This window comes from Pipistrellus kuhlii, unplaced genomic scaffold, assembly GCF_014108245.1.
Source record: "Pipistrellus kuhlii isolate mPipKuh1 unplaced genomic scaffold, mPipKuh1.p scaffold_m20_p_7, whole genome shotgun sequence".
Taxonomy (NCBI): Eukaryota; Metazoa; Chordata; class Mammalia; order Chiroptera; family Vespertilionidae; genus Pipistrellus; species Pipistrellus kuhlii.
In genome coordinates, this window is record NW_023425573.1 from 59,760,209 (window position 1) to 59,777,143 (window position 16,935).

At 46.2% G+C, this 16,935-nt stretch overlaps 1 protein-coding gene and 1 long non-coding RNA gene across 7 annotated transcripts in view; one reads left to right on the top strand and one right to left on the bottom strand.

The window, feature by feature from the left end:
* Positions 1 to 12,834: 12,834 nt before the first annotated feature.
* Positions 12,835 to 15,228, bottom strand: LOC118710008. Its single transcript, XR_004985241.2, has 3 exons — positions 15,089 to 15,228; positions 13,476 to 13,625; positions 12,835 to 13,366 (listed from the first exon to the last, which is right to left on the bottom strand). It is a non-coding gene; the product is annotated as an uncharacterized LOC118710008 (long non-coding RNA).
* ZEB2 (zinc finger E-box binding homeobox 2) overlaps positions 13,532 to 16,935 on the top strand; it is a 134,263-nt gene continuing 130,859 nt past the window's right edge. For 4 of the 6 annotated variants that reach the window (XM_036422475.2, XM_036422479.2, XM_036422481.2 and 1 more), the window contains exons 1-2: positions 13,533 to 13,645; positions 16,438 to 16,585. In XM_036422475.2, coding sequence (XP_036278368.1) covers positions 16,513 to 16,585 — 73 coding nt within the window. In that variant the 5' untranslated portion in view covers positions 13,533 to 13,645; positions 16,438 to 16,512. Of the gene's footprint in view, positions 13,646 to 15,265; positions 15,393 to 16,437; positions 16,586 to 16,935 lie in introns of those variants that run through there. The other 2 variants (XM_045575524.1, XM_036422478.2) reach the window with 2 other exon arrangements.

Below are 16,935 nucleotides of genomic sequence, written 5' to 3' on the forward strand. Positions count from 1 at the left end.
GGAGAAGGTGAGGAGTTGGAAGAAGATTACAACGCCAGCTTTGAATATGTACATTTCTTTTAAAATATATATTTTATTGATTTTTTTTACAGAGAGGAAGGGAGAGGGATAGAGATCTAGAAACATCGATGGGAAAGAAACATCAATCAGCTGCCTCCTGCACAACCCCACTGGGGATGTGCCCGCAACCAAGGTGCATGCCCTTGACCAGAATCGAACCTGGGCGGACGCTCTATCCACTGAGCCAAACCGGTTTTGGCAAGAAGCACTGACTTTTTAAAAGGCTTATATATTTCTCCCGTTTCCTAACCTTTTTCACAGCAGCGGCGTGTGCCACGGACATGAACTGCTCATGGTATCAGTGGGGAGCTCTCCGTGTCCCCATCTGTTGCCAGTGGAAGTGGGGTTCTTGTAATGTCACAAGAAAAGGAATCCTCTGACACTCACATGGGAGAATGAGGTATCGTAGAAAGCTTTATTTCTAATGGCATCAAACTTCTTAGTTCCCGAGGTCTCACGTCCCCCCACCCTGCCAAGGAAAAAAGCCCCATTTTTGCGTTCAAACAGACTAGGATTGAAGTGATTACCCAGAGTTTCTGTTCCAGAGTTGCACATTCCAGGCTAGCATCAGGCCATTGTGTTCTCAGCTTCAGTCCATCAGGCCATTGCGGGGTGGGCGGGAGGGCCATAGGGCCACATGGCTATGGGGGGAAGAGGGCCATTGAGTGGACAGTGCCCCGAGAGCCCAGGGAGAGCACTCCTTTGGCTGGGGGAGTGTGTATTTCCAAATGTTCTCAGCTTTGCTTTGGCTCCACCACCTCCAGCTAAGGAACTCTGTTCCAGGTAAGACTGACCAACACCTTCCCTTCTCACCCCAACCTAACTGCGCATGCCTCCATCTCCCGCTTGGTGGGTCCCCTTCCCCCGGTGACCTGCAGGGAATGGACGGGGTTTCCTGGGGAGTGTGAAGCTGCAGTTTCCTGATGAAGCCATGCTTAGAATGTCTAGCCTTCCCTTTGCTCCTTCCTCTGATTCATCACGAGCTAATGACAATGGTATCGCTTTGTAAACAAATAACCTGGAAGAAAATGTAGGATCCTATCACCCGCCGATCCCTGAGCCTTTGGAGTCTCTGTTTCTGAACTTTTACTTCACTCCCAGCAACTTCATCATTTCCAACCTAGCGCCTGGCCGCCCAGTTGCAATAAAACACACACTGGTCTCAGGTGGGAAATAAGCATCAGAAACAGATGATCTCATAAGACAAAAATCTTATGTCCCTATCCTCCTGTTTTCATGCAAATGTCCCTAGTAATTAAATCAGGAAGAGAAAATGTAGCAAAAACATAACAGCCAAATGGTTTCAAATTTTCAAAAGAAGCTGTAAATATGGTCCTTTTTTGAAGATCAGGTTCTAGCAGGAGTAGGAGAAAGGGTAACAGTTGTTCTGATGAAGCGGTTTTTAAAATTCTTGTCAGTGATTTGAAGAGAGATAACTGATGTATGTTGAAGAGGCTGGCAAGATTTTTAAATAGTTCGGACGCTACGGGGAGCATTTTTTCCCCTTAAACCAATGTACTCAGAAAGTGTTGGCAAGATTTTATTTCAACGTAGCTGTGCTTATGTGAGGAAGTTATTTTGAATTACCCTAGTATAAATATGTATGACTTTATTTGTATTGAAAATTTCCTTTGCAAGCGAGTGACTGAGGGACTGTTATAACTCTATTGCTTTGTAAGTGATTTAGGCATTTCATTTTGGAAATAAAATATTATACCCAGAATTCAAAAATAACAGCAGAATCCTGTTTGTGACCACAGGTGATTTCTGCACCTACATTATGCCTCTTTACTTCTTTCTTTTTTTCTTTTCTTTCTTTTTCTTTTTTTTTTTTTCCCCTTGTGGAACAAATGACATCTGTTGCCTTAAGTCTGGCAGCATTATCCACGCATGCATGCTTTCATTCATTCAAGACTGTTTTTCAGCACCTATCACGCTCCAAACTCCACGCGAGGCACTGGGCACCGGGCAATAGCATTGAACTGTCCAACTTCATCACGTATTTCAGGTAGACACCCTGTTTCCTCCAGGCAATTTTCTCCAGCCCCATGGACATTCCAAAAACCAGGGTGCTATCTTATTATGTAAAAGCTAAGCCTGAGGAAGGCTGTGGACAAGAGTACCTTTGACAGGTACTTCTTCCTTCTGAAGGGAGAGTGGCAGAGGAAAGGTAAGCAGGGGTGAGGGCCTCTCAGAGCCTGAAGCAGAGGGAAGAAGAGGGCAGGAAGCTGTGCTGGAGGAAGCATTGTGAATAGGGCGCACACTTTTCATATACCTTTGAGGAACCAGTTAATACTTCTCTATATGAAAATGAAGCTGCTGGCAGGAAAATTTAGCCCATCGAAAGGGAAACAAGACAAAATTCCCCATCTTCTCTGTGTCCTTTCTTTGGGTATTTTGGGTGTTCCGGAGGTGAACGCATCATTTGTCCGAAGCTACTGCTTCCCCCTTGCCTTCAGAAGCAAACGGTACCGCTCCTGGTCCACCCCATTTTCTCCTTATGATTATTTTTTTTCAGAGATAACCCCTTATTACATTTTAATATATTTACTTAATAATAAACCATGAAAAGATTCATTGGAGCCCTTTAAAGGTAAAGACAAATATATACGCAGCATTCTGCACTTGCTCTTTTTATTTTATTTTTTGGGGGGATTAGGCCGTGTGTGAGCTGACACAGAAGGAGTGAAACAGTGTGTGTTAACTAGTGGATCTGGAAACATCATTTGATAAAGAGAAGGCTGTGTGGGTCTAAGTGTCCATGGTCCCTCCTACTACCCTTATCTACCCTCAGTCTTATCTCAAGCCATGGCACGAGTGAAACAGATCAGCTTACATACCGTTAAAGCTTCTTAATGAATGGCAGATTCCACAAACAACAACAAATATTGACTATATAATAGGCACTATTCCAGAGGATTAAGAAAGACACATCAGTGACAAATTGCTTTTCTTTGTCAAATAAATTACCATTCAGAGATTCCAAATGAAGCCATGGTTAAAAACTTCCATATTGTGGTTATTTTTGTCCACGTCATAAAAACTATTACTTTGCCCCAAATTCAGAGTCTAAGGTGATCCCAAATGGTATTCACAAGCATCTTCCACCTCACCCCGAATATTTCCTTCAACCACACAAAAATCCTCCACCAAAGAGGCAAAGCTTCAATATAGGCCATCCTTCCAGAAAAGCTACAGCCAACTGGAACACATAGCTGTCAGTATGCCCTCTCCGTGCTCAATAATAGGATGTGATGATATAGCTCAGGATCATGCTGATTTCTCTAAACTAAAATCCCAACTACTCAGTAGGTAGATACAGGAAGCTTGGGAAGAATGGGGTTTTAATTTTTGCTTCTTGTTTTAAAAGGCCGACTTTCAGCTTCGTTCTGTCCATCTGGTCTAGAAGGGTGCTAGCCATGTGCCAAGAACAATAGGTGAGCCAGCTTCCCTCAACCCAGAAAAATTACCCCTTTGCCACAGGAGCCATACTTCTGGCTCCACGATGGCCAAGGAAAAACCTAATAGGAACGGGTTTTTCTGCATGGGTAGCAAAGTCCGTTCCAGAGAGGGAGAAGCCTGGTTTGCACTGTAGCAGAACCCCGGGAACAATATGCTCCCTGTGTCCACCACGCAGTCCTCCCCTGACACCCTCCTTTCTAGGGCAGAGGGGAGAAAAGTCACACACACAGGCGATCCTGCCAGGGCCTGCTGACACAGCGCAACTCCCCAATGAGCAGGCAGGAGTGTGGAGCCGCGTCTTTGCTATATACCTACTCTTCCCTTTCTTTCACTCAGCCGGGAGGTGGAAAGAAGATAAGGCAGGCAAACTTTCTAAGTGCTCTTCCGCCCCTGCCACCCCGGCCCCAATTCCTTCAGGCCTCTCCAGTTTTTGTAAGAATAGGTGAAGAAAGGGCTTTGAACCATGTGAAGACATTTAAACAAATAGGGTCTTTGGCACTTCTTGACCACCCTAAGCTGGCGACAAGAGTGCTTCCCCCTAGGCAAAATCATAAAGAGAGAATGATACAGAAAAATACTTTTTCCTTAGAATTGTCCATGGAAGTGTGAATTATATGGTCAAGTTGTAAAGTATTGTACATCTATGCATCTCAGAGGTGAGTATCATGATGCTTAGTCACGAACACCCTACCTTTTCTACTACAAATTAAGGAACTCCATATTACTTTTGCAGCTTTGTCGTCAGCTTGAATTTCTTTATAATGCAAGAGCCAGTTAAATAATTCCTAATGAAATCACAAAATAATTAAATAAATAATTTGAAATAATAAAGGTCACCAGAAACATATGTTACATCCACCTCTGGTTTTCCATAATTTAACTCCAAATAGTTTAGGTTAATTCATGGGGCAGAATTCCTATTTATTGATATGCCTATCTTGTAACAGACATCTTATATATATTATCATAGTTTTCCACCACAACCAGCTTAAATCTAAATACTTTTTTGCTCATTTTTTTTTTAAATGAGGTTCACAGGGCTTTAATATTTTGATCAAAATACACAATTAGTATTCATAAAACAGGGAGTCAAATCCGGTTCATCTAATGCTAAAAACTCTATCTTGGCCACTATAATATGCTATCATCGAGAAGAATATAGGGTGTCCCCCCAAAATGTATACACGCAGTCTGAATAATTATAAAGGCAGTGTTTATTGAAATGCATTTCATTTTCATTTAACGGCTACCAGCTATTAAAGTGTATATACATTTTGGGGGACACCCCGTATATAAAAGCTAGTTTCAAATACACTGATGTCCTGTTCCCAGTTGGCAAGTGATTCAAGAAATCATATAAGAAGCAAAAACTAGTCCCAGATATGCCTGTATCAGAATCTCTCCTTCATCACTTGCTTGTCCGTGCTTGGGCCCAACACAGGGCCAGAGAGAATTAGCAGGGACCTGCCTATGAGGGCTTTGGTCTAGTCAAAGGTCCTGGAGTGAAGAGTGAACTAAGGAAACACCTTATCTGGGAAGCCAGAGGCAACAAAGTCAGAGAAAGCATTCAACCTGAGCGTCTGACCTGAGGCAGTAGTGGAACTAAAGCAATGAGCCTAAGTGCTGTCTTAGAGGCAAATTAAGCCACATTGTGGAGCAACAAGTACTAGCTACATCATTCAAGGTGACTGGGTGTGGATGGCGATGCAGCCTGCAGAGTGGATGGGCACCAGAGGTTCAGAAGGATGTCTGTGGAAGGTGAGAGGATGTTGAATGTCACAGTGTTGGCCGTGAGGATGGCCCTGGCAGCTGAAAGGCCACAGAAGAGTCAGACACTTGACTACCAGGGACAGTGATTGAGTCTTTCCCCCTGAAATGGCCAGGCCTACAGAAGCAAGGGGTTTTGAGTTTTCTTTGGCTATTATTACTTTATTACTTCCTAGTTGTGATTATCATTGAGAAGGTATTTGTTAAAGTTTCTTTAAAAAAATATATACATATATTATTGATTTTGTACAGAGAGAAAGGGAGAGAGATAGAAAGTTAGAAACATCGATGAGAGAGAGTCATCGATCAGCTGCCTCTTGCACACCCCCTACTGGGGATATGCCACAACCAAGGTACATGCCCTTGACCGGAATCGAACCCGGGACCCTTCAGTCCCCAAGCTGATGCTCTATCCATTGAGCCAAACCAGTCTCGGCATAAAGTTTCTATATTTAAGCACCTGAAACAACTCTGAACAAAACAAATCTCAGTGCAAAATTGGGACTGAGTATAGTACAAAGTTTATAATGTGGACTTTGTAACAAATAAGGACTACAGAAGACCACAAGGTAGCATGAACTTTTTTTCCAGGTCACTAGACAATCTGTAGATGCAAACAATTCCTGGTCACATTTTCCTTTAAAAAGAAAAAAAAAAAGAAAAAAAAAAAAGGTACAGGTCACTCCAGGCCCATAGGCTGCTGGCCAAATGGCCCTTTTGGTAGTTTTGACCTGCAAGGAGAATAAAATGGATCCTTTGAGATAGGAAGTAAGTAAGGGACCTCTAGGTGTTTTTTGAGGTGTCTTTAAAAAAATTCATCTGTATTAGGATGAACAATCTCAAATAGTTTTCCCCCTTAGTATTTGCATTGATTGTTCAACTTTAGCATTAAAAAAAAAAAAAAATCTGGCCTTGTAAATGTTTAAGAGACTCAAAAATTTCATTTTCCATGAATAATGTGGTTTTCTCCCCTACTATTGATACTTAAAATTAGGGCAGACCCCAGGATAGCTACAATTCCAAAGGGGAATGCTCAGTTCATTATGAATGGTTTTACAGCAAAAAGTGCTTTGACAGCCAAATTCCTGGTCTCCAAATTTGTAAGTTTGTCCTTTTTTTTCTCACAAGTCTTACTCAATACCGCTTCTGAGCTTTTGCACATTAAATGCTTACACTCAAAGACAATGTGTTACTAAAGAACGTGAGAACCTTCAAGTTCATACATTCTGATTAAAGAAGTCTGATATTTATAACCAAACTATTACCATACTGGAATACAATAAATTAACTGCTGAACTAACAGAAGAAAAAAATACTGGACTTATTTTCATGTCGGTGGCTACACATCCTTTGAACAGGTCTAAAGACTCCTAAACCAGCTATAAATCCTATGATTTTGTTTCTTCACTTAATGGCACAGCACTCGTTTCTCAATGGAAAAATTATGAATAATTTTAAAAGATAAATAGTTGTTTTTAGTAGTAAAAAATAATTTATACTGTCTTTAATTGATCTGTACCTTCCATGGTATTTTTTCAACCTTTCATTATAGTAAATAATAAAGCTACACTGTAATTAAATTTCATATAGTACTTCATTTAAATCTCTATAAAACCCTAAGGAATATAAGTGTACCCACATTGTAGATATGAAAACAAACTTAGAAAAAGTTGCCTTTTTCTAATCATAATGGTAGTAACCTGCAGGACTAGTATTCAAAATAGATCCTTTGTGCTTCAACTGACACAGGTATAAAAATATCAGGAATGTGCTTGCTTAATAATTTTTAAATAACTTTAATTCAGCTCACATGAAAAAAAAATTAAAAATGAAATTTAAAAATGAAAAAAAATTATCTTAAATACCAGGTCTGAAATTTGTCAGTTGCTTTACTCTTTTATTTTTTTAACATGTATAAAAAGACATAACCAAAAAGTTCAATGACCAAATTCCGGTAAGAAAACATGGTGCATAATTCATGCACATCTCTTCATTTAGGGAGAAAGGTAACTTGTATAGTTTTTCCTAATTATAGTTCTATCACATGTTTGTATGTAATTGGTATGCATATATGGATTATAAATTGTTAAGTTTTATGGATATATAGAAAGAATAGTTCAAATCCATAAACTTTTACAAGTGTTGAAGAGAAAGCTTGCATTTAAATGTTACTTTGTTTCTTTGACCTAAGAGAATGAACTTTTTTATTTCCAAAAGCAGTTAAAAATCAAGCATTAGATATGCAAATATGTGTTCAGATCAGAGATAGCAAAATTATTCAAATGATTAATTATTCATCATAAAATGTCAATTAATAATTGTGAAGCATAAGAGGCATCTTTCTAATGCATCTTTATTTTCTTGGCCTAAAAAGGGCTTCCTATGCACATTCAGTTGACTTCTAACAAATTTCAAAAAAATCCAACAAAGTAAACAAATTGTAAACAAGGGCATACTCTGGATTCTAAGAAGAGAACAGATGGGCCCAAAATGAATGAAAGATAAATGAAAAGAAGAACAAAAAATGTATAGCCCCATTCATGACCTAAGCAGCTCTGTGTTCACTAACTTGTTAGGTAAGGAGGCAACCTGGCCCAGCAACCAGTCCAACAATCTAAGCTGTGCTTCTGCTTAGCATGTACAGAATACGTGGCATGATGTTTCTCTCTGAATAGACGGATCTTGTTAGGAGGTGGGGGGGGGAGTGGTGTTTGGGGAAATTTTTTACACTTTCAGAGTCACTAAAAGAAAAAGCACAAAAGCACAGTTTACGTTTCCTAAAATTACCTATTGCACTTCTAAAGCCTGCGAAAATATCACTATGAATGAGGAAATGTTTCACATTGCCTTACTTCGAAAGAATTTCTCTATTCGAAGTGTTCATTTTTGGAAAGATCATATATTTGTTAAAAAAAAAAAAAAAAAAAGAAAGAAAGAAAAAGAAAAAGGCGATTTGAGCTGAGCTGATCATTCAGAATGAGAAGCTATAATGATTCCCCGAGATAACCGATTTACACAGGCATTGTTGTTATTATTTTTTACTTTTCAGACACCTGGTGAACTTGTTCTCTGCTGACCCAGGGAGTTATTTTAGTCAGGGTGTCCCTGACCTCCTGCTGGCAGATTAATTAACATATTTAACATTGCGTTTTCCAGACGAAAGGATAAATCTGGACACGCAGAGGAGGAGGCAGATGAGAGAGCCAGGGAGCAGAGGGGTGGTTAAGAAACCAAACAAGAGATTGCAAAAAGGGAGAGATCAAACAGAAAGCGAGGGGAATGTAGGAAATGCAATTGGGAAAGAATGTCAAGAAAAGAAGGATAAAGGGCAAGAAGGGCTGGAAAGGCGAGCGAGAGGGAAGGCGGGAGGAAAGAGAGGATGGGGGGTTCCAATCCCCCGGCAGCGAGGCAGCCAGCGCCCGAGCCCCGGGCGCCCGGAGCCTCCCAACTTGGGGCGCGAGCCGCCTCCTCGGGCCTGCGGGGCCTCCAACTCCCTGCAAGTTTGCCGGGGCCTCCTGGGGAGGCCCCCTGCACCACCACCCCCTCTCCTTAGGGAGACTGGCAGTCGCGTGGAGGAGGCTTTTGCAGGCACAGCCTTTCTCATGGTAATCAGCCCCCAGCATCACCTCCCACCGGCCGCTCCCGCACCGCGCCCCGCGGCCCGGGCACCGGAAGCGGGAGCGGGCGGCGGGCCGGTCAGCTGACCGGGCGGCGGGCGGGGGGCGCGGGGTCCCCGGGCGGGGCCGGGGCCAGAGGAGGGGTGGGGGGTGGGGGTGGGAGGCGATCGGGCGGGGGCGACCCTCCCCATCCCGCGCGCTCCCGCCCGGGCGGCGGGCCTTACCCGGAGACCAAACGCAGGGCCGCGGCGGGGGGCGCCCGGCGGACCCGCTTTGCATCAACACATTAAGACGCGCATCGGAGTCTCGAAGTTTGCCGGTTCCTGTCAGTGGAGGGAGACGCTGACAAAAAAAAAAGCACGGAAGCCGAGCGAGGGTCAGCCTTAACTTCGAGGAAAAAAAAATTAAAAGAAAAGAAGCCCATCAGCCGGCCGCGCCGCTGGGGGGCCAGGGGGCGCGCGGGGTCGGGAGGGAAGGTGGGGGCTCGCGAGTCCCTGTTTGGATTTTGTTGCAAAGGGCTTTGCAGAGAGATGCTCCTGATTTTCTCTCCCCCCTTCCCCCCACCACCACCCCTTAGATCCTATCCTAGGCTCCACTCCGAATGGAATGGATTGGATTGCGAGTTTGCGCGTGAGAACCCGTTTGGCTGGGCTTGGACCCCTGCCGCCCCCCACCCCACCCTCCCCCTCCGCACACTCCCCGCCCAGGGGTCCCCCTGATCGCCCTGGGCTGGCACCGAGAAACTGACCCCCTCCTGCGTGACCACCCGGGGCCCACAGAATCCCTCCAGCGGGAAGCTCAATTCTGTTTCAAAAAAAATGAGAATAAGTTCCTTCTTAACGTTTTTCTCCACGTCGTACAAAATAAACAGAATTTGCTTTCATGTGTGTATATATATGTATTTAGCTGTGGCCACATTCGAATTCCTTCTACCGCCTGTGTGTTCAGGGGCAGAAACTTTATCTCTTGGGGCATTTGGGCCCTGAAGCGGCGCTGGGGGCTGCAGAGGGTGGGGGTGATGGGAGGGGAGGGAAGGGGTGAAAGTTGAGGGAATGGGCAGACTGAGAGGTGAATGGGGGGACAGGCACCAGGTCCCGGCTGGAGGGAACAGGAAAGCAAAAAGTGCATCTTCTCCCCCTGCCTGGGTGGAGGGGATGATGGATCCTGAGGGAGGCAGTTTGTTTTACTCAGAGAAACCCTAAATAATCATCTTCCTCCCTCCCATGTCGGGTGCAATATTACTCCACATTTGCAAGTATCTGTTGTTCTAATCCCCTTCGTCTGGGCTAATCTCGCAATGGATTATTCATGGAGAAGGGAGGCGAGAAGGAGCGGTTCGTTTGCAGGACTTGCTCTGCTGTGTGAGGAGCCTAGAGCCAACAGCGCCCAGCCCCCCCTTCTCTCTCTCTCTCTCTCTCTCTCTCTCTCTCTCTCTCTCTCTCTCTCTCTCTCTCTCTCTCTCTCTCTCTCTCTCTCTCTCTCTCTCCTCTCTCCTCTCTCCTCTCCTCTCTCCTCTCTCCTCTCTCCTCTCTCCACTTTTCCCTGCGCTCCTGCATCCCGCCGATCCCACCGTCCCCATCGTTCCGACCTGGCCTTCGGACTAAGGGAGTGTTGGGACAAATTGGTATTGGGCTTTCTGCGATCCCACCGCCTCTGCCAGTGGGAACTCTGCTGGTCAGATGGGGAGGGGAGGGCCATGGGCCATGCCAAGCGCGGGCGGGGGGGAGGAGGAAGGCAACCTAGCAGCCCGCCCAGCCTAGTGGGGACCCTTCCAGCGCCCCCATCCAGATCTCCACCTTGATGGGAACCTGAAAGATTGCTGTTTGCCTCACGTAAAATACTTGCCTGTCGGAACTCCCAGGGCTAAGTGTTGGGGCCGCCTGCCGCCACTTGAATAATTACTGAGCCCAGAGTAATCAAGTGATGAGGTGCTTTTAGGGGAAATACTTAAAGGTCTTTTTTTTTTTTTTTTTTTTTTTTTTTTGTAAGTCGGATCCTAAGGAACCTGACGTTAAAATAGAGATAATAAAGGCAAGTGATTTGACAGCCGTGCGATGGGCTCCTTGGACCTGAGGTTTTGCCTGTGAGCGTGTGTCTGGGCGGGGAGTGGGCTCCTCAAGTTGGGTCCTTCCGGGATCCCTCCGTGCAATGGCTCCTGCTTCCTCCGGAAAGGGAGAGGGGAGAAGGAAAATCAAACTTCTAGAGAAAGCTGACCTCTAATTTTTTTTTTTTTTTAAGGAGGGGAGGGGAGGTTAGAGAATGGGAAGAGGAAGGAAAAAAAAAAGGATATTAATAATAGACTTAAACCTCAGAAGAGGGTCTTGATAAGCCTATTATTATACGTATTTAGTATGTGAATAATGTTGAAAGAAATGTAAAACAGAAAATCGAGAATGTGTCTAACCCATGTTGGAGACCTTTAATAATTTTCTTTTTTTAGTATTAATTTTTAGACTGACGAGCTTGACTGCTCCTCCTCTATAGGTGATGTCTCTGTAATGGGGTGGGCAGAAGATTAATTGATCCAGCTATTCTCCCTGTAATAAATATTCAAGTTAGGAGAAGAGGTGAGTCTGTAACCAGCAGTGAGAACTGACTTTCCTGCAGCCTAAAGTAAGAATTGGCTGCAGTCGTGCTGGTGGCTGTCCCAGCTCCCTTCCCTCCCCCCACCCCACACACACACAAAAATAAATAAACATACAAAATACAGAGACTTGCACCTCTGGGAGTGTGGATGTGGCAACCCTTGTGGTGGCTTTTCCCTCCTCTGAGTGCAATTGCCAGTGACTCTTACATTCAAAGTCTTGCTTTAGGCACACATTCAAAGCACAGTTCAAAGCAGTTTATCTTCATGTAAGTAAAAGTCTAGTGTTGGACCAGGGTATTATTTATTTCAGATTTCATCAGACTGAAAAGGGGGGGGGAGGCTGTGACCTATTAACAATATGAAAGCCCCCCAAAAATGGCATGAGGCTCTTCTTTGGCCCCCTTGACACCACTACCTTTACCTTTGCTTGGACGCCTAAGGTTGTGGGGCTGGGAGTTTATTTGTGCTCTGAGGTTCGCAAGCACTTTCACTCTTAAAAAAAAGAAAAAAGAAAAAAAAAAGAAGCCTCACAGTTCTTTAAGAAATTGAGCCTGAACCATTGGAGGCTAAGAGATTTCTTCCTTTTCCGATAAATGCCTGTGCTCAGCATCCTCAAATTTGGTTGTCTTTATTTACTTCTGTATTAGTTCCAATTATGTGCAGTGTAAACCAGCTTTTTGATTAACAAAACAGCAGAGCATTGGTTAAGAACACTTAAACTTCACACACACAAAAAAAATTCCCCTGGGAAGTGGGCTCTGAATTGGTTAATAATGTGCAGTACTTGCTAAATTGCTGACTTCCAGATGTGGAAAATATCTTTCTTGTTTAGGACCTATGTAACCTGATTGGATTACGACAGAAGCGTCACATTGGAAGCTTTTGAGTGATTATTTAATTAACCATACAGTAGAAAGCTGTATTCTCCAGGAAATCCCTTCCATATTTACATAACCAATCCCTTCAGAGCAAAGGTGGAGTCTTTTCTTTTTAATTTTACTTTAATTGCAATATCAAAAAAATATATATACTCCAAAACTTAGCCCCCCTGCTGTTTAATATCAAGCTCTCCCTTCCCTGCTAAGTTCCTCTATGGCCTTTCTCCTTTTCCTCCTGCCTCACTACACACTTTATAGCAGTGTCTGCAGGAGATGCAGAGGGATTCAGAGATCTGTCAACCCAGAGCTCTCTGTTAATTACTTAGAGACCCTCTTTTTAAAATGCCAGACCACTTTTTAGTCTGAGGATCCGATCCAGAAATTCATCCTACACGCACACATACATACATCCCAACACACATACACACACACCCTAAGATGCAGTTCACATGTAGCTTCCCCCCCGCTTTCCTGGCTCTGGCATCTAAAAGAAAAGAAAAGAAAAATAAGAGAAAGGGCAGAGAATTTAGTTCCAGAAGCTGTGCTGAGAAATCCATGTGCATCTCAAATCTGGTCATTAAGATCTCCATATAAGAAGAGGCGATCCGGATTGAGGACCGGGATCTTCCTCTTCAACTTTCACCCCTTAGGACACACCAGTTCAGTGAATGGTGTGCACCGCTTTCCGCCCAGAACTCTGTAGGATTTAGTGGTGAGGATAATGATGCCAAAGGCTTGGGGGGGGGGGGGGGCGTGGAGAAGGGTGGGAGGGAGGGAGCGAGCGAGAGGGAGGGAGGGAGAGAGGAAGGGAGGGAGGTGGAATTTCATTTCTTCCACTAAAGCGTTTGCGGAGACTTCAAGGTATAATCTATCCCAGATCCTTTCCCAGAGAGAAACTTGGCGATCACGTTTTCACATGATGCTCACGCTCAGGGCGCTTCAATTATCCCTCCCCACAAAGATAGGTGGCGCGTGTTTCAGGGTCTCTCTCTCTCCTACAGAAAAGAAAAAGAAAAAAATGTCATTAGAAGAGGCGTAACACGTCAGTCCGTCCCCAGGTTTGTGTTTCCTGGAGTGGCGTGGCTCAGAGAGATCAGTTCTAACCTGCTCCGCAGGAATAACGGTCCTGCCTCCCGCACTCTTGGCGAGGTTTTGTACAGTTTGCTCCGGGAGCTGTTTCTTCGCTTCCACCTTTTTCTCCCCCACACTCCGCGGCTTCTTCATGCTTTTTCTTCTCACCATTTCTCGCCAAAACTACAAACAAGACTTCGCAGGTAGGTTTTTTTTTTTCTTTTCTCCCTTTTCTCTCTTTTTATTCCCTTTTGGTATGATCACCCCCACTCTCCTTTTTATGATTTTCTCCTTGGAAGTGGGATGTGAGTGTGAAGAGGGAAGGAGTGTCTATGGGTAAGAATTTCAGGTGGGTTTAGCTCCTTTTGGGCAAGCTTTTCCCACAAGTGACTTCTCCGATTTCTCTCCCACTCCTGCTCTCCCTGCTTCCTTTCCCCTTCTCCTCCTCCCCCAGGTATTTTGCCCTGTACCTGTCCATTCAGGTAACCAAAGGTGCCTTTTGCTGCCCAAGCTTACGAAAAGTTTTATCGAGAACTGTATGATTGGAATAAAAACTCTTCCAGGGGAGACATTCTGTGCTATTTTCTGCACCTATTATAGGTTCAATGCATTGGACTCAGCGATTAAAACTTAGCAGATACCTGTTAATAATTACAAAACTTGACGGATACAAACCTACCAAATTTGGGGGCGAGTCTTTCTCTGAGAGATGGCAGTCCATCCTCCTCTCCCACCGGAGAAGGCTGTTTTCTAAGCAGAAAAAGTGTCTGTTTTCTGTCTGCTTAGTGAGTTTCATTTCTTTATTTCATTCTTTGTGTGTGTGTATGTATGTGAAGTAACACCTCACTTCTGTGATGATAAATAAAGAAGTGAAAGTCCTCATGGAACTTGAGTCGGTTACCAAAGTGTGTGTGTGGGGGGGGGGGGGTGGTCACTACAGCTGGGACAAAAACTGCTGTCAGGATAGCAGGGCTTTATGTTCAGGGTAACTTTTGAAATTGTGTTCTAAATGGCATAGTAATACAGAGAGATTGAACAGGAGACACACACACACTCACACACACTTCTTCCATTCCATGCTTGGGCACTGAAAAACCCGAGAGAGCGAGCAGGAGTTCCGAGGAACAGGAGTGAGCCTTGCTAGCATAACTGTGTGGCTCTCCCACCTACTTGTCCATGTATTCTCTGCATGTTCCCCTGTAATGATGACTAACTCCAGAGTTGGGAATAACAGGCAAAGATAAAGTTTACAGCAATAATGCCTGGACACACACACACACACACACACACACACTCATAAAACTAACAGCTTACTTTATTAAATATGTATTTATATGCAATCCTGTGTAAGTCTCAGCAGGAATACAGGCAGGCCAGCTGTTTCACCCCAGACACTTGTGTGACCATTTCTGTGTTTCAGAATTTTTTTTCTCTCCCCCCCCCCAAAAAAAACAAACAAACAACAAACAAACAACAATTTCAAATCCAGGGGAGAGCAAAGAAATGACAAAATGTGTCAACTTGCAAACTCTCCCACTCTGCCTAGGTTAAATTCAAGGTGCTTTCTAAATAATTCACTTCCCCTTCTCTCTGCTTCCCCCCCCCTCCCCACCCCTCTCGGCAAACGTGTGGAAACTGATACTCACTTTCCAGGTTTTCCGCAAAGCTTCCAGCGCTGGAGACAATAGGTGCGGGGCGCGGGGGGCCGGGCGGGCCCGGCGGAGGAAGGGTTAATGGCCCTGTGTTACAGTTTGCATCTGTTACATCTTTTATAGCCCCCTGTTTAAACTAATCCTCGAGGCACAGCATCTTCCCAGCCCCACGGAGTTTCAGGATTCTCCTCCTCCTCCTCTCCTGCCTGCCTCCGAGGTTCCCCTTCTCCAAGTTTTGACAGTTTTCCGCTGGAGTAGAGAGAGGAAAAAAAAATGCAGCGCCTCTCTCGATTTTTAGGTACAAAAGTTTCGAAGCCAGGAGAGGATACGATCCTTTAGTGGGAGTAGAAGCTTAAAAGTATCGCCGTGGCGGTTGGACTTTCTCTTTCCTTTCTTGAGGGGGAGAAAGAGAAAAAAAATTTTTTTTTTCTTCTTCTTCTGGAACTATTTAAGGGAACCAGTGTGTGAGGGGAGCATGTGTGTGAGTGAGGTGGGGGGAAATAAGTAAATATTGTCAAAGTGGCGGAGGTGGGGGGGAGGGTAAGGGGGGGGAGAAACAGTGTCCAGAGAGGCTTATAATTCTATTTCTTACTCTGGCGTGAAACGGGAAAAACCTCAATTTGGGGGCGAGGTGGGGGGGGGGGTGTGTGGAGGGAAGAAGAGACGGTGCCTCGATCCACTGGGAAAGAGGAGGAGGGGAGGGGTCGGGGGCTTGGGGGCTTTCCTATCATTACTATTCTCTCTCCAATGTGTCCGGGTGTGCTTCCTCCGGGGGGTGGCTTTCGCGTTTGTTTGTTTGTTTGCTTGTTTGTCTGTCTGTCTGTTTCCTCTCTGGGGAATGGGGTGGGTGAGTGGGGGGTGGATGAGACCAGCTCAGAGCGAAAGAAAGCAGCGTCGCCTCCTCACCCCAAGTCCCCGAGGCTGGCTGCGGACTTTTCGGAGCAAAGGGTCCGCCTAAGCCCTGAGCCCGGCCGCCTGGCTGCACCGCTGTGTGCCTTCCCTCCTGCGGGCGGGCAGGAGTCATGACTCATGTGCAAGATGTAATTCTGGTCTCCGATCCCCTCGCGGGTGCGACACACCAAACAACAGTCACACACACACACACACACACACACACACACACACACACACACACACACACACAAAGCGCCTCGGGGCCCGCCAGGCTGGGGCTGGGGGCGGGGAGGGGGCCGCCGAAGTTTCGCTTTGGCGCGGGGAGGGATGCGGGGGGGGGGCGCGGATGGGTGCTGGCCGGGGCCCTGGCCCGGCTCCCCGGGGCGGCCCGCGCGCGCCTCGATGGGCGCGGGCGATGCCCACATTGTCGCCGTGTGTTTGGTTGCTAGATCGAGCCGCCTGCGTGCTGCCGCCGGAGCAGGGCGCCGAGTCCATGCGAACTGCCATCTGATCCGCTCTTATCAATGAAGCAGCCGATCATGGCGGATGGCCCCCGGTGCAAGAGGCGCAAACAAGCCAATCCCAGGAGGAAAAACGGTAAGAACCGGCCCGAACCAAACTTTTCCGGGCCGCCACGCCGCGGCCCCGGACCCGGGGAGCGGGGCGGGCGGGGGGAGAGGGAGAAGGGACCGAGGCGGCGGCGGCGGCGGCGGCGGCGCCCGGGGCTCGCGGGCGGGCGAGCCTCTTCCCCCGGCGGCCGGCGCCCGAGCCCCGCGCGCGGGGACCGGCGGGGGGAGTTGGGGAAGAGCCGGGCAAGTGCGCGGCGGGGTCCGCACGGGGGGCCCCGCGCCCCATCCCCGCCGCCCCTAGCGCCCCCCGCCTCCGCCTCCCGCTCCGCTCGCTCCCGGCCCGCCGGCTCCACCGCCGCCCGGGCTGCGGAGCGTCCG